The 23,869-nt window shown below is 43.6% G+C and overlaps 1 protein-coding gene across 3 annotated transcripts in view; it reads left to right on the plus strand.

The window, feature by feature from the left end:
* The window catches only part of gtf3c2 (general transcription factor IIIC, polypeptide 2, beta), a 163,802-nt gene that overhangs the window by 93,126 nt on the left and 46,807 nt on the right, over window positions 1-23,869 (plus strand). For all 3 annotated transcript variants that reach the window (XR_011593856.1, XR_011593855.1, XM_070885142.1), the window contains exon 12: window positions 9,919-10,063. Coding sequence is in view for 1 of the 3 variants with exons in the window: in XM_070885142.1 (XP_070741243.1) it covers window positions 9,919-10,063 (145 nt within the window). In the remaining 2 variants the exon portion in view is untranslated. The remainder of the gene's footprint in view (window positions 1-9,918; window positions 10,064-23,869) is intronic.

Here is a 23,869-nt window from a genome sequence, read left to right on the forward strand (position 1 = left end):
AATTAATTCTGGATTGCAAAAATAACCCCCGGCTACTATTCTCTACTGCTAACAGTCTCCTTAAACCCCCTCTCCCCTGTCTCCACCACAGTCGCCTCCAACAACAAGTGTCTCAAAGATTGAGACCATCCGATCAGTTGCCTCTGCAAGTTCCCTTCCTTCTCCCAGCCCACAAGGCCAAACTTCATCTGAGGCTCCCACTTGACCTAGCCCTAAACTCACATCTTTCTCTAGTTTCTCATTGATATTCCCTCTCGATCCTATTCCCATTTAACTGCTGACCACCCAACTTCCTTTTTTGGCTCCCATGTTAGCCGACATTGTTACCGGTTCTCTCTCCTCAAGTACTGTTCCCCTCCTTCAAATCTGCTGTCATCACTCCTCTCAAAAAAAAACAACCCTTGACCCCACTTTGCTTGCTAACTATTGCCCCATCTCCAACCTCCCTTTCCTTTCCAGAGTACTTGAATGTGCTTGTCGCCTCTCAAATCTGTGACCATCTTTCCATGAATTCAGTGTTTGAATCCCTTCAATCTGGTTTTTGCCGCTGCCACAGTATCAAAACGGCTCTCATCAAAGTCGCAAATTACATCCTTTGTGAGTGTGACAAAGGTAAACTATCCCTCCTCATCCTTCTGGACCTGTCTGCAGCCTTTGACACAATTGACCACTCCCTCCTCCTCCAACGCCTGTCAATCTTTGTCCAGCTAGGTGGGACTGCACTCGCCTGGTTCCATTCTTATCTATCTAATCGTAGCCAGAAAATCTCCTGCAATGGCTTCTCTTGCCACTCCTGCATCGTTACCTCTCGTGTCCCCCATGGATCTGTCCTTGGCCCCCTCTTATTTCTCATTTATATGCTGCCCCTTGGCGATATAATCGAAAACACGGAGTCAGTTTCCACATGTACGCTGACGACACCCAGCTCTACCTCTCCACCACTTCTCTCGACACCTGCTTGATATCTAAATTGTCAGATTGCTTATCCGACATCCAGTACTGGATGAGCAGAAATTTTCACCAATTAAATATTGGGAAGACCAAAGCCATTATCTTTAGTTCCCACCACAATCTGCGTTCCCTAACCACTGACTTCATCCCTCTCCCTAATATCAATCTGAGGGTGAACAAGACTATTCGCAACCTAGTTGTCATATTTGACCCAGCCACATACCTGCGGTTTAACTAAAACCGCCTTTTTCCACCTCCGTAACATTGCCCGCCTCTGTCCCTGCCTCAGCTCTTCTGCTGCTGAAATCCTCATTCATGCCTTTGTAACCTCTAGACTTGCCTACTAGAACGCCTGGATGGCCTCACACATTCTACACTACATAAACTGGAGGTCATCCAAAACTCAACAGCCTGTGTCCTAACTCGCACCAAGTCATGATCACCCATCACCTCTGTGCTTTCTGACCTACATTGGCTCCCAGTCAAACAACGCCTTGTTTTCAGAATTCTTATTCTTGTTTACACATTACTCCATGGCCTTGTCCCTTCCTATCTCTAATCTTTTTCAGCCTTACAACCCCACAAGGTGTCTCTGCTCCTCAAATTCTGTCCTCTTGAACATCCCTCATTATAATTGCTCAACCACCGGTGGCCATGCCTTCAGCTGTTTGGGCCCTAAGCTCTGGAACTCCCTCGCTAAACCACACCGCCTCGCTACCTCTCCTTCCTCCTTTTTAAGATGCTCCTTAAAACCTACCTCTTTAGCCAAGCTTTGGTCATCTGCCTTAATGTCTTCTTTTGTGGCTTGGTGTCAAATTTATCTGTTTTGTCTTGTAACACTGCTGTGAAGCGCTTTGGGACGTTTTACTACGTTAAAGGTGCTATATAAATAAGTTATTATTAGTATATTCAAGCCGGAAATCGATAGATTTTTGGACATTAAAAGAACCAAGGAATATGGGGATAGTGCAGGAAGGTGGAGTTTAGTAGATGATCAGCCATGATCTTATTGAATGGTGGAGTAGGCTCTAAGGGCCTACTCCTGTTCCTATTTCTTGTGTTCTTTTGTTGATCTGTTTTATTTCCCAAAATGTTCTATCTGTTGTCTGGTGGATGTGGTAAAGCTGGCATGATGTAAGTAAATGAGTAATAAGTTTATAGTGGTGTGGAACTTGAAGAAGAGAAACAGTCAGGTAATTGGCACCAATGTTCCCTCTAATTTATTTTGTGCTGAGTGGGCCACATCTCCTTTAAACCGATACCATTTTGTCCGTTGGCGATAACAATAGCAATCACTTAAAAGCATACATACAGCAATGCTATAATGCCGCCACACCGTCTCAAATCATGAGACAATCGGACAAACTCTTTAAAAAAAATCATGGAATCAGTTGCTTTATTTTGGATGAGAAAGTTAATTAGTGACTTTATTTAATCTCTAACAGGTCACAGCTCTTAGAAAAACTATACTTCACGTGTCTCATGTTCAAAGGGGATATCAACGAGAAACTCTGTCAGCCAGTCTGGTGTCCACATCAAAATGAATCCTAACATCTCGGGGTCATTGTCTGATTAGGATATGCTAATATTGGAGATTAGTCGGGATTATGGATGAGTAGGAAGAAGCCGATGAGTTGGCAACATTCCATGTGAGGTGTTAATAGCAGATTGGCCAGAACGAGCAAGGTGGCTAAGGAGGAAACAGTGGATGTGGTGTATTTGGATTTCCAGAAGGTATTCGATAAGGTACCACATAAAAGGTTACTGCACAAGATAACATTCACGAGGTTGGGGGCAATATATTAGCATGGATAGAGGATTAGCTAACTAACAGAAAACAGAGAGTCGGGATAAATGGATTAACAGTAACTATTGAGGTGCCACAGAGATTGGTGCTGGGGCCTCAACTATTTACAATCTATTAATGATTTGGATGAAGGGACGAGTGTAATGTAGCCAAGTTTGCTGCTGATACAAAGATGGGTGGGAGAGCAAATTGTGAGGAGTACACAAGAAATCTGCAAAGGGATATATAGACAGGCTAAGCGAGTGGGCAAAAATTTGGTAGAGTATAATGTGGGAACATGTGAGGTTATCCACTTTGGCAGAAAAAATAGAAAAGCAGATTATAATTTAAATGGAGAAAAATTGCAAAGTGCTGCAGTACAAAGAGACATAGAAACACAGAAAATAGATGCAGGAGTAGGCCATTCGGCCCTTCTAGCCTGCACCGCCATTCAATGAGTTCATGGCTGAACATGCAACTTCAGTACCCCATTCCTGCTTTCTCGCCATACCCCTTGATCCCCCTAGTAGTAAGGACTTCATCTAACTCCTTTTTGAATATATTTAGTGAATTGGCCTCAACAACTTTCTGTGGTAGAGAATTTCACAGGTTCACCACTCTGAGTGAAGAAGTTTCTCCTCATCTCGGTCCTAAATGGCTTATCCCTTATCCTTAGACTGTGACCCCTGGTTCTGGACTTCCCCAACATTGGGAACATTCTTCCTGCATCTAACCTGTCTAAACCCATCAGAATTTTAAACGTTTCTATGAGGTCCCCTCTCATTCTTCTGAACTCCAGTGAATACAAGCCCAGTTGATCCAGTCTTTCTTGATATGTCAGTCCCGCCATCCCGGGAATCAGTCTGGTGAACCTTTGCCGCACTCCCTCAATAGCAAGAATGCCCTTCCTCAGGTTAGGAGACCAAAACTGTACACAATACTCCAGGTGTGGCCTCACCAAGGCCCTGTACAACTGTAGCAACACCTCCCTGCCCCTGTACTCAAATCCCCTCGCTATGAAGGCCAACATGCCATTTGCTTTCTTAACCGCCTGCTGTACCTGCATGCCAACCTTCAATGACTGATGTACCATGACACCCAGGTCTTGTTGCACCTCCCCTTTTCCTAATCTGTCACCATTCAGATAATAGTTTGTCTCTCTGTTTTTACCACCAAAGTGGATAACCTCACATCTATCCACATTATACTTCATCTGCCATGCATTTGCCCACTCACCTAACCTATCCAAGTCGCTCTGCAGCCTCATAGCATCCTCCTCGCAGCTCACACTGCCACCCAACTTGGTGTCATCCGCAAATTTGGAGCTACTACATTTAATCCCCTCGTCTAAATCATTAATGTACAGTGTAAACAGCTGGGGCCCCAGCACAGAACCTTGCGGTACCCCACTAGTCACTGCCTGCCATTCTGAAAAGTCCCCATTTACTCCTACTCTTTGCTTCCTGTCTGACAACCAGTTCTCAGTCCATGTCAGCACACTACCCCCAATCCCATGTGCTTTAACTTTGCACATTAATCTCTTGTGTGGGACCTTGTCGAAAGCCTTCTGAAAGTCCAAATATACCACATCAACTGGTTCTCCCTTGTCCACTCTACTGGAAACATCCTCAAAAAATTCCAGAAGATTTGTCAAGCATGATTTCCCTTTCACAAATCCATGCTGACTTGGACCTATCATGTCACCTCTTTCCAAATGCACTGCGATGACATCCTTAATAATTGATTCCATCATTTTCCCCACTACCGATGTCAGGCTGACCGGTCTATAATTCCCTGTTTTCTCTCCCTCCTTTTTTTAAAAAGTGGGGTTACATTAGCTACCCTCCACTCGATAGGAACTGATCCAGAGTCAATGGAATGTTGGAAAATGACTGTCAATGCATCCGCTATTTCCAAGGCCACCTCCTTAAATACTCTGGGATGCAGTCCATCAGGCCCTGGGGATGTATCGGCCTTCAATCCCATCAATTTCCCCAACACAATTTCCCGACTAATAAGGATTTCCCTCAGTTCCTCCTCCTTACTAGACCCTCTGACCCCTTTTATATCCGGAAGGTTGTTTGTGTCCTCCTTAGTGAAGTACTTGTTCAATTGGTCCGCCATTTCTTTGTTCCCCGTTATGACTTCCCCTGATTCTGACTGCAGGGGACCTACGTTTGTCTTTACTAACCTTTTTCTCTTTACATATCTATAGAAACTTTTGCAATCCGTCTTAATGTTCCCTGCAAACTTCTTCTCGTACTCCATTTTCCCTGCCCTAATCAAACCCTTTGTCCTCCTCTGCTGAGTTCTAAATTTCTCCCAGTCCCCGGGTTCGTTGCTATTTCTGGCCAATTTGTGTGCCACTTCCTTGGCTTTAATACTATCCCTGATTTCCCTTGATAGCCACGGTTGAGCCACCTTCCTTTTTTTATTTTTACGCCAGACAGGAATGTACAATTGTTGTAGTTCATCCATGCGGTCTCTAAATGTCTGCCATTGCCCATCCACAGTCAACCCCTTAAGTATCATTCGCCAATCCATCCTAGCCAATTCACGCCTCATACCTTCAAAGTTACCCTTCTTTAAGTTCTGGACCATGGTCTCTGAATTAACTGTTTCATTCTCCATCCTAATGCAGAATTCCACCATATTATGGTCACTCTTCCCCAAGGGGCCTCGCACAACGAGATTGCTAATTAATCCTCTCTCATTACACAAGACCCAGTCTAAGATGGCCTCCCCCCTAGTTGGTTCCTCGACATATTGGTCTCTCAAATCATCCCTTATGCACTCCAGGAAATCCTCCTCCACCGTATTGCTTCCAGTTTGGTTAGCCCAATCTATGTGCATATTAAAGTCACCCATTATAACTGCTGCACCTTTATTGCATGCACCCCTAATTTCCTGTTTGATGCCCTCCCCAACATCACTACTACTGTTTGGAGGTCTGTACACAACTCCCACTAATGTTTTTTTGCCCTTTGGTGTTCTGCAGCTCTACCCATATAGATTCCACATCATCCAAGCTAATGTCCTTCCTAACTATTGCATTAATCTCCTCCTTAACCAGCAAAGCTACCCCACCTCCTTTTCCTTTTATTCTATCCTTCCTGAATGTTGAATACCCCTGGATGTTGAGTTCCCAGCCCTGATCATCCTGGAGCCACGTCTCTGTAATCCCAATCACATCATATTTGTTAACATCTATTTGCACAGTTAATTCATCCACCTTATTATGGATACTCCTTGCATTAAGACACAAAGCCTTCAGGCTTGTTTTTTTAACACCCTTTGTCCTTTTAGAATTTTGCTGTACAGTGGCCCTTTTTGTTCTTTGCCTTGGGTTTCTCTGCCCTCCACTTTTCCTCATCTCCTTTCTGTCTTTTGCTTTTGTCTCCTTTTTGTTTCCCTCTGTCTCCCTGCATTGGTTCCCATCCCCCTGCCATATTAGTTTAACTCCTCCCCAACAGCACTAGCAAACACTCCCCCTAGGACATTGGTTCCGGTCCTGCCCAGGTGCAGACCGTCTGGTTTGTACTGGTCCCACCTCCCCCAGAACCGGTTCCAATGCCCCAGGAATTTGAATCCCTCCCTGCTGCACCACTGCTCAAGCCACGTATTCATCTGCGCTATCCTGCGATTCCTACTCTGACTAGCACGTGGCACTGGTAGCAATCCCGAGATTACTACTTTTGAGGTCCTACTTTTTAATTTAGCTCCTAGCTCCTTAAATTCGTTTCGTAGGACCTCATCCCGTTTTTTTACCTATGTCGTTGGTACCAATGTGCACCACGACAACTGGCTGTTCTCCCTCCCTTTTTAGAATGTCCTGCACCCGCTCCGAGACATCCTTGACCCTTGCACCAGGGAGGCAACATACCATCCTGGAGTCTCGGTTGCGGCCGCAGAAATGCCTATCTATTCCCCTTACAATTGAGGGGTCCTTGTGCATGAAACACAAAAAGTTAGTAGGCAGGTACAACCAGTAATCAGGAAGGCAAATAGAATGTTGGCCTTTCATTGCAAAGGGGATGGAGTATAAAAGCAGAGAAGTCCTGCTACAACTGAACAGGGTACTGGTGAGGCCACACCTAGAGTACTGCGTACAGTTTTGGTCTCCATATTTAAAGAAGGATATACTTGCATTGGAGGCTATATAGAGAAGGTTCACTAGGTTGATTCCGGAGATGAGGGGGTTGAATTATGAAGATAGGTTGGGCCTATACTCATTGGAGTTCAGAAGAATGAGAGGTGATCTTATCGAAACATATAAGATAATGAGGGGGGCTCGACGAGGTGGATGCAGAGAGGATATTTCCACTCATAGGGGAAACTAAAACTAAGGGGCATAGTCTCAGAATAAGGGGCTGCCCATTTAAAACTGAGATGAGGAGAACTTTCTTTGAGAGGGTTGTAAATCTATGGAATTCTCTGCCCCAAAGAGCTGTAGAGGCTGGGTCATTGAATATATTTAAGGCGGAGATAGACAGATTTTTGAGCGATAAGGGAATAAAGGGTTATGGGGAGAGGGCAGGGAACTGGAGCTGAGTCCATGATCAGATCAGCCATGATCTTATTAAATGGCGGAGTAGGCTCGAGGGGCCAAATGGCCGACTCCTGCATCTATTATGTTCTTTCTTATGTAACAATGGAGGCACCGAAACGAATACATTAGCAAGGTCACATTAACTCTCTGGGATGTCCAGGTTATCTCCTGTTCCTTTTGTAAATTCAGACAAGGAACATCAGGTTACATTGATTAGCAGTTAAACTATTAAGATGCCCATTATGTCGAGGTCTGGCGATTTGGTGAGAAGGAACCTAGCTTCAATATACATTCTGAGCATCGAGTGAAATGACTCTCATTAAAGTCCAACACATACAGAGGTCAAACTTGGACTCTGAAGTTGCCTAAGTATCTATTCTTGTCCCTCTCCTCTTTCTCATCTACAGATTGCCCCTCCGAGAGCTCAACCAAAGACATGATGTCAGGTTCCACATGTATGCTGACAACCCCCAGCTCTATTTCACCACCACCTCTCGACGCCTGCATTGTCAGCCTTCTTGTCTGACATTGAGTCTCGAATGAGCCGCAATTTTCTCCAGTTAAACATTGGAAAGACCAAAACCATTGTCTTTGGCTCCCATCACGAAGTCCGTTCCCACGCCATGAATTCCATCCATCTCCCTGGCCACTGTCTTAGGCTGAGCCAGACTGTTCACAACATCGGCGTCCTATTTGATCCAAACTCTCCATCGCAAAGACCGCCTACTTCCACTTCCGTAGTATTACTGATCCCTGCCTCAGCTCATCTGCTGCTGAAAATCTTCATCCATGCTTTTGTAATCTCCAGACTCGACTATTCCCATGTGCTCCTGGACAGCCTCAAGTCTTCTTACTTCCATAAACTTGAGCTCATCCAAAATCTGCTGTCCATATTGTTACCCGCACCATGTTGCACTTACCTAGCACCCCTGTGCTAGCTGACCTACATTGGCTTCCACAACACAAAAGCAAGATACTGTGGATGCTGGAATATGAAATAAAAACAGAAAATGCTGGAAATCTCAGCAGGTCAGGCAGCATCTGTGGAGAGAAAGAGTTAACATTTCAGGTCTGTGACCCTTCGTCAGAACTGGAAAAGTTGTAACAAATTCTTAAGGAAATACAGGGGAGGGGAGGAAAGAACAAAAGGGAAGCCCTGTGATAGAATGGAAGGCGGGAGAGAATTAAGAGACAAAAGGGGGGATGGACCGAATTGAGATGGTAATGGCAGAAGTTAGGAAAAAAAAGATGAGTCTAGATAAGGTGTGAATGGCGGAATCATCCCCAGCTACCATGGGAAGGAGAAAAAAAAAAGTGGTGGGGGTGGGGGAGTATTTAAAAAAAAAAAGGAGGAAAGAGAAAAAAAATATGGGTAGAGGTTATGGTCTGAAATTGTTGAATCTCGAAGCCTGTAAAGTGCCTAAACGAAAGATGAGGTGCTGTTCATCGAGCTTTCGTTGAGCTTCATTGGAACAGTGTAGGAGGCTGAGGACAGAGAGGTCAGCGGGGGTGGAGTGGAGAATTAAGAGACAGGCGATTGGAAGCTCGGGGTCACGCTGACGGATTGAACAAAGGTGTTCTGCAAAGCGGTCACCCAATCTGCGTTTGGTCTCCCCAATGTAGAGGAGACCACATCGTGAGCAGCAAATACAGTATACTAAATTGAAAACCGTACAGGTAAATCGCTGTTTCACCTAGGAGGAGTGTTTGGGGCCATGGACAGTGGGAAGGGAGGAGGTAAAAGGGCAGGTGTTGCATCTCTTGTGCTTGCACAGGAAGGGGAGGGTGTGCTGGGGGTGATTGCAGAATGCACCAGGGTGTCGCAGAGGGAACGGTCCTTTCGGAATGCTGAGCAGGGAGAGGAAGATATGTTTGGTGGTGGGATCACGCTGGAGGGGTGTTCAGTCCGTAAGCGTTTGGGACAGATGCTGTAGGCGGGCGGGGAGGGGGGGCGGGAACTAATATAGTAATATGCTGTATATATTTAAAATTTCCCTGCTCGGCCCTTTCCTGTTCACTCTTGCTATTCCCATCTCATCCTTTACAGACTGCTAATTCCTTAAATTTCAGCCCCAGTGCTTCCAGTATATTATGCACTACATACTAGTGCACCATAAAATTATGTTCATAACTTTACCTAGCAAGGTCAACATCACAAAGACAGCATAGCCAGGTTCACATAATCGGCTTCATTGTCTTAATCCTTTCCTTCATGTGGTAATGAGCTGCCAGTCCCTTACAATGACCTGACCATGATAAAAGAAAGAAAGACTTAGATTTATATCGTGCCTTTCATGACCACCGGACGTCTCAAAGTGCTTTACAGTCAATGAAGTATTTTTGGAATGCAGTCATTGTTGTAATGTAGGAAACGCAGCAGCCAATTTGCGCACAAACAGCAATGTGATAATGACCAGATAATCTGGGTTTTTTTTGTTATGTTGATTGAGGGATAAATATTGGCCAGGGCACTAGCTTTGTGGATTATTAGAAGCGCAAACCTGAGACTACCAACATGCAGCAACTCACACCATCAACTGTAACTGATATAAGTAAGCTTGTATTATTTACGCTTCTAATATTTTAGAAGAATGTATATAACTATTTTTTTCAAATTATTTTCTCAAATTAGGTACAGTTGCTCTCTGGAATCTGAATACAAAATCATTATTGTTACGAGTCCAACAAGGAGATGGAACTTTGAAGATCTATCCTTTCCATTCCTTTGTTGCACATGACCATGCTGTCAAAGCCATTGCTTGGAGTAAAGCCCACTGGTAGGAAATTAATCCATGTGAAAAAACAACTTTTAATCCTGTTTGAAACAGAAATTACATTATCATTTTTTCTAGTGTGCAATCCATTTATTTCTGTTGTTTGAATCAGTTGTTCTGAGTCAACAGGTAACAATGACAAGAGACGTATTTCTCCTTCTGTTGCTTTTATGTCCTGTCCCCCTGTCCCCCCCGCCCCCCCTGTGGAAGCATGCTGCTCACTAGAGTGTAGATTTGAAGCTACGTCAGACATTGTCTGGATTAATTAATGACCTCGTAGTGAAGGATCCTCTTGGGAAGAGTGATCATAGTATAGCATGGTAGAATTTCAAATTCAATTTGAGGGTGAGAAAGCTAGGTCTCAAACTAGTGTCCTGAAAAATAAAGGTAATTACAAAGGTATGAAGGCAGAGTTGGTTAAAGTGGACTGGGGAAATATATTAAAGGCTAAGACTGTAGAAAAGCAGTGGCAAAAATTTAAGGAGATATTTCATAACTCTCAGCAAAGGTATATTCCAGTGAAAAAGAAAGACTCTGAGAAGGATGAACCATCTGTGGCTAACTAAGGAAGTAAGGGATGGTATCAAATTGAAAACAAAAGCATACATAGAAACATAGAAAATAGGTGCAGGAGTAGGCCATTCGGCCCTTCGAACCTGCACCACCATTCAATATGATCATGGCTGATCATTCACCTCAGTACCCCTTTCACGCTTTCTCTCCATACCCCTTGATCCCTTTAGCCGTAAGGGCCATATCTAACTCCCTCTTGAATATATCCAATGAACTGGCATCAACAACTCTCTGCGGCAGGGAATTCCACAGGTTAACAACTCTCTGAGTGAAGAAGTTTCTCCTTATCTCAGTCCTAAATGGCCTACCCCTTATCCTAAGACTGTCCCCGGTTCTGGACTTCCCCAACATCGGGAACATTCTTCCCGCATCTAACCTGTCCCGTCCTGTCAGAATCTTATACGTTTCTATTAGATCCCCTCTCATCCTTCTAAACTCCAGTGTATAAAGGCCCAGTCGATCCAGTCTCTCCTCATATGTCAGTCCAGTCATCCCTGGAATCAGTCTCGTGAACCTTCACTGCACTCCCTCAAGAGCAAGAACGTCCTTCCTCAGATTAGGAGACCAAAACTGAACACACTATTCCAGGTGAGACCTCACCAAGGCCCTGTACAACTGCAGTAAGACCTCCCTGCTCCTATACTCAAATCCCCTAGCTATGAAAGCCAACATTTGCCGCCTTCACCGTCTGCTGTACCTGTATGTCAACTTTCAATGACTGATGAACCATGACACCCAGGTCTCGTTGCACCTCCCCTTTTCCTAATCTGCCACCATTCAGATAATATTCTGCCTTCGTGTTTTTGCCACCAAAGTGGCAAACCTCACATATTTAGCCACATTATACTGCATCTGCCATGCATTTGCCCATTCACCTAACCTGTCCAAATCACCCTGCAGCCTCTTGGCATCCTCCTCACAGCTCACAGTTTAGTGTCATCTGCAAACCTGGAGATATTACACTCAATTCCTGCATCCAAATCATTAATGTATATTGTAAAGAGCTGGGGTCCCAGCACTGAGCCCTGTGGCACTCCACTAGTCACTGCCTCCCATTCAACATACAATGTTGCGAAGAATAGTGGAAGGCCAGAAGATTGGAAATTTTTTAGAAACCAGCAAAGGACGACTAAAAAAAATGATAAAGGCGGAGAAAATAGCATATGAGAGCAAATTAACAAGAAAAATATAAACAGACAGTCAGAGCTTCTACAGGTATATAAAAAGGAAGCTAGGAGCTAAAGTAAACGTTTGTCCCTTAGAGGATGAGACTGGGGAGTTAATAATGGGTAAGAGGGAAATGGCGGAGACTTTGAACAAATATTTTTTATTGGTCTTTACGGTAGAAGACACTGAAAACATCCCAATAATTGATGATCAAGGAGCTAGTTGGGGGGGGGGGGGGGGGCGGGCGCAGGGGTGGACTTAAATCAATCACTGTCACTAGGCAAACTAATGGGACTAAAGGTGGACAAGTCCCCTGGACCTGATGGCCTGCATCCTAAGGTCTTAAAAGAGATGGATGCATTGGTTGTAATCTACCAAAATTCCCTGGATTCTGGAGAGGCTCCAGCGGACTGGAAAACCGTAAATGTAATGCCCCTATTTAAGAAAGAAGGGAGACAGAAAGCAGGAAACTATGGATCAGTTATCCTAACATCTGTCAGTGGGAAAATGCTGGAGTCCATCATTAAGGAAATGGTAGCAGGACATTTAGAAAATCATACTGCAGTCAAGCAGAGTCAGCATGGTTTTATGAAAGGGAAATCATGTTTGACAAATTTGCTGGAGTTCTTTGAGGATGTAAAGAACGGGGTATATAAAGGGGGACCAGTAGATGTGTATATTGATTTCCAGAAAGCATTCGATAAGGTGCCACATAAAAGGTTACTGCACAAGATAAGAGCTAATGGGGTTGGGGGTAATATATTAGCATGGATTGAAGATTGGCTAACAGAAAACATAGTCGGGATAAATGGGTCATTTTCAGGTTGTCAAACTGTAACTAGTGTGGTGCCACAGGGATCAGTGCTAGGGCCTCAACTATTTACAATCTATATTAATGACTTGGATGAAGGGACCGAGTGTAACGTAGCCAAATTTGCTGATACAAAGATAGGTGGGAAAACAAGTTGTGTGGCGGCCATAAAGAATCTACGAAGGGAAATAGGTAGGCTAAGTGAGTGGGCAAAAATTTGGCAGATGGAGTGTAATGTGGGAAAATGTGAGGTTATCCACTTTGGTAGGAAAAATTAAAAAAGCAAATTACTATTTAAATGGGGCGAGATTACAAAATACTGCAGTACAGAGGGATCTGGGGGATCTTGTACATGAAACACAAAACGTTAGCATGCAGGTACAGCAAGTGATCAGGAAGGCAAATGGAATGTTGGCCTTTATTGCAAGGGGGGGGATAGAGTATAAAAGCAGAGAAGTCCTGCTCCAACTGTACAGGGCGTTGGAAAGACCACACCTGGAATACTGCACACAGTCTCCTTATTTAAGGAAGGATATACTTACATTGGAGGCAGTTCAGAGAAGGTTCACGAGGTTGATTCCTGAGTGATGGGGTTGTCATTTGAAGAAAGGTTGGGCCTATACTCATTGGAGTTTAGAAGAGTGAGAGGTGATCTTATTGAAACATATAAGATAATGAGGGGGCTTGACAGGGTAGATGCAGAGAGGATGTTTCCCCTCATGGGGGAATCTAGAACTAGGAGGCATAGCTTCAGAATAAGGGGCCGCCCATTTAAAACAGAGATGAGGAGGAATTTCTTCTGAGGGTTGTGAACTTTTGGAATTCCCTACCCCAGGGAACTGTGGAGGCAGGGTCATTGAATATATTTAAGGTAGAGATAGACAGATTTTTGAATGATAAGGGAGTCGAGGGTTATGGGGAGCAGGCAGGGAAATGGAATTGAGGCCAGGATCAGATCAGAACATAAGAACATAAGAATTAGGAACAGGAGTAGGCCATCGAGCCCCTCGAGCCTGCTCCGCCATTCAATAAGATCATGGCTGATCTGGTCGTGGACTCAGCTCCACTTACCCGCCCTCTCCCCGTAACCCTTAATTCTCTTATTGCTTAAAAATCTATCTATCTTTGACTTGAAAACATTCAATGAGCCAGCCTCAACTGCTTCCTTGGGCAGAGAATTCCACAGATTCACAACCCTCTGAGAGAAGAAATTCCTTCTCAACTCGGTTTTAAATTGGCTCCTCCGTATTTTGAGGCTGTGCCCCCTAGTTCTAGTCTCCCCCACCAATGGAAACAACCTCTCTGCCTCTATCTTGTCTATCCCTTTCATGATTTTAAATGTTTCTATAAGATCACTCCTCATCCTTCTGAACTCCAAGGAGTAAAGACCCAGTCTACTCAATCTATCATCATAAGGTAACGCCCTCATTACTCGAATCAGCTTCGTGAATCGCCTCTGTACCCCTTCCAAAGCTAGTATATCCTTCCTTAAGTAAGGTGACCAAAACTGCACGCAGTACTCCAGGTGCGGCCTTACCAATACCTTATACAGTTGCAGCAACACCTCCCTGCTTTTGTACTCCATCCCTTTCGCAATGAAGGCCAACATTCCATTTGCCTTCCTGATTACCTGCTGCACCTGCAAACTAACCTTTTGGGATTCATGCACAAGGACCCCCAGGTCCCTCTGCACCACAGCATGTTGTAATTTCTCCCCATTCAAATAATATTCCCTTTTACTGTTTTTTTTTTCCCAAGATGGATGACCTCACACTTTCCGACATTGTATTCCATCTGCCAAACCTTAGCCCATTCGCTTAACCTATCCAAATCTCCTTGCAGCGCCTCTCAGTCCTCTACACAACCCGCTTTCCCACTAATCTTAGTGTCATCTGCAAATTTTGTTGTACTACACTCTGTCCCCTCTTCTAGGTCATCTATGTATATTGTAAACAGTTGTGGTCCCAGTACTGATCCCTGTGGCACACCACTAACCACTGATTTCCAACTGGAAAAGGACCCATTGATCCCGACTCTCTGCTTTCTGTTCGCCAGCCAATTCTCTATCCATGCTAATACATTTCCTCTGACTCCGCGTACCTTTATCTTCTGCAGTAACCTTTTGTGTGGCACCTTATCGAATGCCTTTTGGAAATCTAAATATACCACATCCATCGGTACACCTCTATCCACCATGCTCGTTATATCCTCAAAGAATTCCAGTAAGTTAGTTAAACATGATTTCCCTTTCATGAATCCATGCTGCGTCTGCTTGATTGCACTATTCCTATCCAGATGTCCTGCTATTTCTTCCTTAATAGTTTCAAGCATTTACCCCACTACAGATGTTAAACTAACCGGCCTATAGTTACCTGCCTTTTGCCTGCCCCCTTTTTTATACAGAGGCGTTACATTAGCTGCTCTCCAATCCGCTGGTACCTCCCCAGCGTCCAGAGAATTTTGGTAGATTATAACAAATGCATCTGCTATAACTTCCGCCATCTCTTTTAATACCCTGGGATGCATTTCATCAGGACCAGGGGACTTGTCTACCTTCAATCCCATTAGCCTGTCCAGCACGACCTCCCTAGTGACCGTGATCATCTCAAGGTCCTCCCTTCCCACATTCCTATGACCAGCAATTTTTGGCATGGTTTTTGTGTCTTCCACTGTGAAGACGGAAGCAAAATAATTGTTTAAGGTCTCAGCCATTTCCACATTTCCCATTATTAAATCCCCCTTTTCATCTTCTAAGGGACCAACATTTACTTTAGTCACTCTTTTCCGTTTTATATATCTGTAAAAGCTTTTACTATCTGTTTTTATGTTTTGCGCAAGTTTACCTTCGTAATCTATCTTCCCTTTCTTTATTGCTTTTTTAGTCATTCTTTGCTGTTGCTTAAAATTTTCCCAATCCTCTAGTTTCCCACTAACCTTGGCCACCTTATACGCATTGGTCTTTGATTTGATACTTTCCTTTATTTCCTTGGTTATCCACGGCTGGTTATCTCTTCTCTTGCCGCCCTTCTTTTTCACTGGAATATATTTTTGTTGCGCATTATGAAAGAGCTCCTTAAAAGTCCTCCACTGTTCCTCAATTGTGCCACCGTTTAGTCCTTGTTTCCAGTCTACTTTAGCCAACTCTGCCCTCATCCCACTGTAGTCCCCTTTGTTTAAGCATAGTACGCTCGTTTCTGACACAACTTCCTCATCCTCAATCTGTATTACAAATTCAACCATATTGTGATCACTCATTCCGAGAGGATCTTTTACGAGGAGATCGTTTATTTTTCCTGTCTCGTTACACAGGACCAGATCCAAAATGGCTTGCCCCCTTGTAGGCTCTGTTACATATTGTTCTAAGAAACAATCCCGTATGCATTCTATGAATTCCTCCTCCAGGCTACCTCCTGTGATTTGATTTGACCAATCGATATGTAGGTTAAAATCCCCCATAACTACTGCCGTTCCTTTTTCACATGCCTCCATTATTCCCTTGATTATTGCCCGCCCCACCATGAAGTTATTATTTGGGGGCCTATAAACTACGCCGACCAGTGACTTTTTCCCCTTACTATCTCTAATCTCCACCCACAATGATTCAACATTTTGTTCATTGGAGCCAATATCATCCCTCACAACTGCCCTGATATCATCCCTTATTAGCTACCCCACCTCCCTTCCCTTCCTGCCTATCTTTCTGAATCGTCAGATACCCCTGTATGTTTAATTCCCAGTCTTGGCCACCTTGCAACCATGTTTCTGTAATGGCCACCAAATCATACCCATTTGTAATGATTTGTGCCGTCAACTCATTTACTTTATTTCGAATGCTGCGTGCATTTAGGTAGAGTGTTTTCATCCTAGTTTTTAAACCATGGTTTTTAGTTTTTACCCCTCCTGCAGCTCTTTTATATTCAGTGGCCCTTTTTGTTTCTTGCCTTTTGTTTCTCTGCCCTCCACTTTTACTCGTCTCTTTTCTGTCTTTTGTTTTTGTCTCCTTTTTGTTTCCCTCTGTCTCCCTGTATTGGTTCCCATCCCCCTGCCATATTAGTTTAACTCCTCACCAGCAGCACTAGCAAACACTCCCCCTAGGACATTGGTTCCATTCCTGCCCAAGTGCAGACCGTCCGGTTTGTACTGGTCCTACCTCCCCCAGAACCTGTTCCAATGCCCCACGAATTTGAATCCCTCCCTGCTGCACCACTGCTCAAGCCACGTATTCATCTGTGCTATCCTGCAACTTCTACTCTGACTAGCACGTGGCACTGGTAGCAATCCCGAGATTACTACTTTTGAGGTCCTACTTTTTAATTTAACTCCTAGCTCCTTAAATTCGTCTCGTAGGACCTTATCCCTTTTTTTTTTTACCTATGTCGTTGGTACCAATGTGCACCACGACAGCTGGCTGTTCTCCCTCCCTTTTCAGAATGTCCTGCACTCGCTCGGAGACATCCTTGACCCTTGCACCAGGGAGGCAACATACCATCCTGGAGTCTCGATTGCAGCCGCAGAAACGCCTATCTATTCCCCTTATGATTGAATCCCCTATCACTATTGCTCTCCCACTCTTTTTTTTTTTTATGCCCTCCTGTACAACAGAGCCAGCCACGGTGCCATGAACTTGGCTGCTGTTGCTCTCCCCTAATGAGTCATCTCCCTCAACAACACTCAAAACAGTGTATCTGTTTTGCAGGGGGATGACCAGATAGGACCCCTGCACTACCTTCTTTGTACTACTCTTCCTGCTGGTCTTCCATTCCCTAGCTGGCTGTGGATCCTTCTCATGCGGTAAGACCAACTCACTACACGTGCCACTTATGTCATTCTCAGCATCGTGGATGCTCCAGAGTGAATCCACTCTCAGCTCCAATTCCGCAACACGGTCCGTCAGGAGATGGAGGCGGATACACTTCTTACACACGTAGTCGTCAGGGACACCGGAAGCGTCCCTGAGTTCCCACATGGCACAGGAGGAGCATATCACGTGACCGAGCTCTCCTGCCATGCCTTAACCCTTAGATACCCTTAAATTGGTAATAACAATGTTACAGTTTACTTACTGATATAAAAATAAAAAGAAAAGCTACTCACCAAACACCAGCCAATCACTTACCCCATTGGCTGTGACGTCACCTTTTGATTCCTTTCTACTTCTTTTTTGCTTTCTCTCCCGCTGTAGCTGCACTGGTACGCCTTTTATAGGCCGCTCCGACACTGCTCCCACCTCTCGCCAACTGCCGCTGACTCTCGAGCTCCCGCTGGGCCTTTTATAGGCCGCTCCGACACTGCTCCCACCTCTCGCCAACTGCCGCTGACTCTCGAGCTCCCGCTGGGCCTTTTATAGGCCGCTCCGACACTGCTCCCACCTCTCGCCAACTGCCGCTGACTCTCGAGCTCCCGCTGGGCCTTTTATAGGCCGCTCTGACACTGCTCCCACCTCTCGCCAACTGCCGCTGACTCTCGAGCTCCCGCTGGGCCTTTTTTCGGCCTTTTATCAGCCATGATCTTACTGAATGGCGGAGCCGGCTCGAGGGGCCAAATGGCCTACTCCTGCTCCTATTTCTTATGTTCTTATGGTATTGCAAGTTAAGGCTCACAAGCACTGCATTACTTTACAGCATTAGTATGATGGCGTGCATTAAATAAGACATATTTGCTTCAACAGTTCCTCGGGCTATACAATACTCCCTTGGCAAAAACAGTGCAACCATGGTAGATTACATTTGAGTGTAACAAAGATTGAAGACACATTGTCAGGGCAGAGCTTTGTTCTGCACATGGCACACCCCAGTCAAGTAGAGCATGAGGCAGATACAGACACCTAGTAGAAAAAATAGAAATGTAATATTTCCCAGAACAGACATGCTTGATATAAAATGAACACAAAACTAAAAACCCTTGTGTTTCTCAAATATAATTTTTGAAAATTACTCCATAAGCCAATACACCAAGTTAATTGACAAAAGCAAAATACTGTGGATGCTGGAAATGTGAAATAAAAATAGAAAATGCTGGAAACACTCAGACAGCAAGTTCATTGGCTATGTTTATATAGCAGTGTGCAATTTCCATGTGGTCTGTGAAAAGAGGCATATTTAGAGAGTAAAACCATTTTGTCACATTTTCTCCCCATATGTTGCAATGCACATATGAACAGCATTTGGTAGAATTGTCACTTACTGAGCCAAAATACAGCAGTGTCTGCACCAAAAACAAATAGCAGATTGATTCCTTTTTTCTCCATATCAGCACTCATTCTGTATGTTTCTCACCAACACAGCTACAGTTTACAGCATTCTACTTTTACAGATTGCAATAACCATCTGCCTCTGAATTGTGGCCCATATTCTTCAACTTAATACAAAAAGTTTGAAGAGAAAACAAACCTGAAACATTTTGCAGGCAGTGTTGGTCCATTTTGTGTTGCATCGTTATAGTACTCCTTCACTGGTACTAGAGCCTGCTAATGATTTATATAAATGCATCAGCAACCACCAGTGATAGGAATCAAAAACTGCATCATTACAGTGCGCTCCATGATATCAAATCCATTCTACCCCTTCCCACTCAATGTTTCGCTGCCCTTTTCTCCCGATGGCAGTGATTCATGTCGCTACAGAGTTAGCTTTCACATGTATGCTGATGACATTCAGCTCTACCTGCCAACTTCGACTCCAAATTTATTGTTGCAATAACTGACAGCGAGTTCAACATCAAATCGTCAATGAGCCAAAGTTTCTTTCAGCTCAATGTCGGGAGCAAAGTTATCCATTTCTGTTCCCAAAAACACCTGTGTGCCTCATCAGTCTTCTAGCTGGCTTTCTCATGCTGAACCAGGTGATGTGCAACCTCACATGCTGAGCTGACCTTGCTACCCCACATCCCGTCAGGCACCGAGACTGTGTTTTTCCAACTGTTGAGGATTGGTCATCTACCTCTCCCTCTACAACTGAAATGCAATATGATGGTTTCATCGCCTTCAGCATTGCTTTCTCCCCAGTGGTCTCTTTGATAGCCTGCACCCTTTAACAAACTCCAGTTACTCCATAACTCTGCAGCCCAAGTCCTCTCCGGCACAAAGTCCCACATACTCCTCAACCCTGTCCTCCCCAAGGTCTGTTGGCTCCTTGACACCAGCACATTGACTTCAAGATGATTGTTTTCAATTGCTCCACAATTTTACCATATCCTAGCTGAGAAATCACCTCCACTCATATTTCCTAGCTTGTACCCTTCAGCCTGTGCAACTGGATTACTGCTTGTTTTTGTGTTCCACTCTTGGTAGCCACACCTTTACAAACACTTCACCCTCAGCTGGGGAGAAACCAGGGACGTGCATATGCGTTATGGAAACCGATTAGATGTCGGGAAGTTTTTCTTTTCACAAACCTCTGGAACAAATTGCAAGCTAGTGCAGTGATTTATAGATTCACTGCAAGAGTTCATAAGAGAACTGGATGAGTTTCTGACTATGGCCAATATTGCATCTTAAAAAAAGTAGATGGAGCATTGGTCAATGTGTCTCATGATCACTGGTTTCCTGGGACTCGTTTTGATCAGCTTCGGGGTTGGAGAGGAGTTTTCCAGATTTATTTTCCCCCTGAACTTTCCCAGGACATCATGTGGTTGCTGGTGGGTGTGGGGTGATGGGGATCATGATGCTCAATTGTATCATGACGATATGGGTCGTGCTGGATGGACCTTGTAGTCTTTACCATTCTTGTATGTAAATTTCTGTTCTTTCTGTGTGAACCTAGACAGTGACTTGGGATATTATTAATTAAAAAGGGAGTTTATATTGAGAGCAATCATTCTTCCATTCCCTCCTTCACAGTGGTGTTTCTCTTTAAAAATTGCTTGGTGTGTGCATTTTTGATGGTTAATATGCATACAGTCAGATTCTGTTCATTTGTGAGCATGAATTCTATACCACTATTTTTTAATTCCCAAAGAAAGTCATATTCTCCTATAATTGTTGTGGCTTCATTGTGTTGTCTTATTCTCCCTACTCGATTTTGTATGTTCCTTTCCTTTCTCTCAGGATTTTTTGACTGTGGGGCAGGTATTTAAGAAAGAAGAAACAACTTGCTAATCTGTAGCGCCTTTCACATCCTCTGCAAAATCCAAAGTACTTCAGTCAATTAATTACTTTTGAGGAGTTGTGTGGGCAAGTGCAACAGCCAGTTTGCACACAGCAAAGTTCCACACACAGCAATGAGATACATGACCAGATAATTTGTTTTTGGTGCTTGGTTGAAGGATAAATGTTAGTCAGGACATCGGGATAACTCCCCAGCTCTTCTTTGACAAAATGCTGTGGGATCATTACCTAACTGGCAGCCGTGGTTTAACATCTCATCTGAAAGCCAGGATCTCCAACAATGCAGCACTCCCTCAGTACTGCAGTGGAAATGTGAACCTAGATCATGTGCTCAAATTCTGGATTTGGGGCCTGAACCCACAACCTTCTGACTCAGAGGCAAGAGTGCTACCACTAGTTGACTTAATCTGAAGCCTCTGTCAATCTTGCTGTTGTTCTGGTTTATAGGAGCAGCAAAATATAATGGAAGTTTTTTTTAAAAAGTCATTCTCGGGCTGCAGGTTGGTGATTATTGTCGATCCTTAGTTGCCATTGGAAGGTGGTGGTGGGTCTTCATGAACTGCTGGTAGCGGTTTGATACAATTTGAGTAGCTTGCTCGGCCTTCAGAGGGTAGTTAAGAGGCAATCACGTTAGTGGCTTAGTCACATATAGCCCAGACAGGTTAAGAACAGCAAGATTCCTTCCAGAGCCACTAACTCCATCCCTTTCCCTTTCCCTGACCACTGCTGAACCGGACCATTCACAACATTGCCATCCCATTTGACCTTGAGATGAGCTTCCGATCCCATATGAGTCCATTGCCAAGACTGCCTACTTCCACCTCCGTAACATCGATCATCCTGGCCCCTACCTCAGCTCACTGATGCCTTTGTTACTTCAAGACTCGACTATGCCAATGCTCTCCTGACTGGCCACCCACCTTGTACTCTCCGTAAACTTGAGCTCATCGAAAACTCTGCTGCCCATAATCTTAACTCACGCCAAGTCCCGTTCTCCCATCACCCCTGTACTCGCTGGCCTACATTGGCTCTTCAATTTTAAAATTCTCATCCTTGTTTTCAAATCCCTCCATGGTCTCGCCCCTCTCTATCTCTGTAAGCTCCTCCAGCCCGACAAGCCTCCTGCGCTCCTCGAATTCTGGCCTCTTGCACATCTCCAATTTTCAACGATCCACCATTTGTGGCAGTGCCTTCAGCTGCCTGGGCCCTAAGCTCTGGAATTCCCTCTGTAAGCCTCTCTGCCTCGCTACACTGCTCTCTTCCTTTAAGACGCTCGTTAAAACCTATCTCATTGACCAAGCTTTTAGTCACCTGCCTTAATATTTCCTTATGTGACTTGGTATCAAATTTTGTTTCATAACACTCCTAGGAAGCATCTTTGGGGCATTTTATTTCATTAAAGGTGCTATATAAATATAAGTTCTTGTTATTGTAAAGGACATTAATGAAGCAGTTGGGTTTTTACAACAATCCAACAGCTTCATGATCACTTTAATTAACACCAGCTTTTTACTTTTTAAAAAAAAAACTTGATTCAAATTCTCAAACTGCCAAGGTGGGATTTGAACTCGCTTTCACTGATTAGATCAGGCTTCTGGATTACCAGTCCACTAACATAACTACTGGTGTATCCCTTGTAACTTGCCTTCCGTTTGCCCTTCCTTCCTTCTATGAAGCTTCTTGCCCTTGCTCGGTGTTATGATCAGATGGAAGTTTAAGTTATATGGGAATCTGACACAACCTCTCATCTTACCATAATCATTTCAGCATATTAGACTGCTACTGTAGTGTACCACTAACCAACTTGCAAATGCCACAGTTTTTCAACACTTCTGCGAATAAATGAGATTTATTCTGCTGGTTTTTATATAGTATAGTGCATTTGGCTGTGAAAAAGATATGATTTTAGTGCAGATATATATGTGTTGTATTTCAGAAAGGAACATTCGTTGATTTATAGTTAATGAAGTGAATTGTTCCGCCTCTCAAGCTTTCAGATTTGTAGCTGAGTAGTGAGCATTTATATTTGGAATCGAGAAAACAGTTTTGCTTTCAATTCTTCAAGATTTGATTTCTTATGGTAAAGAAATTAGACCATGACACTCAACTAGTTATAAATCACTGATTTAAAAAAAATTTAAAATTGTTGAAGCTTGCAGTATATGGTGAGTTTTAGTCAATATCTCCCAATTTTCTTCTCAGTAAATTAGAGTTCCCAACTTTCTTTTTGCTAATGGCATCTACCGTTTCCATAGGTAAACTAGTGTTCTTTATGGACTGAAACAATATATCCTTGTACCTTTATAGTTATGTATCAGAATTAGCACAGAATATCTACTATATGTTCCTGATCTCTGATACGTGGAAATATACCATGCTGTTAGATTATATAATTCAGACTTGAGCTACAAGTCAGACTTATTAATAGAATAACATTTTCACAAAAGCAAAAGTAAATCAGTAGATATCAGCACTTCAATTACACCAATATTTTAAACTGTTTCTGAAACAAAAGTAACAAAGTATTTTCATTCTTGAATCCTCTGGTGTCCCTCAACTGAGTCCATGTGATTCTTACATGGAACACACCTCGTTCACACCAGTGATCTAGAAATATTATTAAAGCCAGAAAATTGGGGAAAAAATGACCAACAGCAGTATGCAGAAGCTATTCACTCATTAATAGGCCCCTGGTTGGAAAACTGTCAGTCAAGCAAGACAGGGCGGGAGATGGGCGGGGCTGGGGGTGATGCTAACATTTCATGCTAATGAGCACTGACACCCATGTTTGTACACCAAGGAATTGGTGCCTACTTGCCTCCTCTGTTCCCAGAGATAGCATACATCTAAAATACATTTTCATAAGCCATTAAGAAAAAAGTCGTATCACTGCAATTTCATAATTTACAACAGGGTGGGCTCAGCATTTGTCACAGAAATTATAAGGCAATATTGTAATCAAGGGATTTAGATGATCAAAAACTGTGGAGCTCAAATGGTTTATAAACATCATCTGAACCCAAAGTTTTTATCAGTCTATAGAATAATCATTTTTCTGTTTTTATAATGTATACAATTTCATATTGACAAGAAGGGTGTATATTGCAATAGACGGAATACAATTGTCTCATCTTAAACAAAAAGAATTTACATG

The sequence above is a fragment of the Pristiophorus japonicus genome, chromosome 7 (genome assembly GCF_044704955.1).
Source record: "Pristiophorus japonicus isolate sPriJap1 chromosome 7, sPriJap1.hap1, whole genome shotgun sequence".
Taxonomy (NCBI): Eukaryota; Metazoa; Chordata; class Chondrichthyes; family Pristiophoridae; genus Pristiophorus; species Pristiophorus japonicus.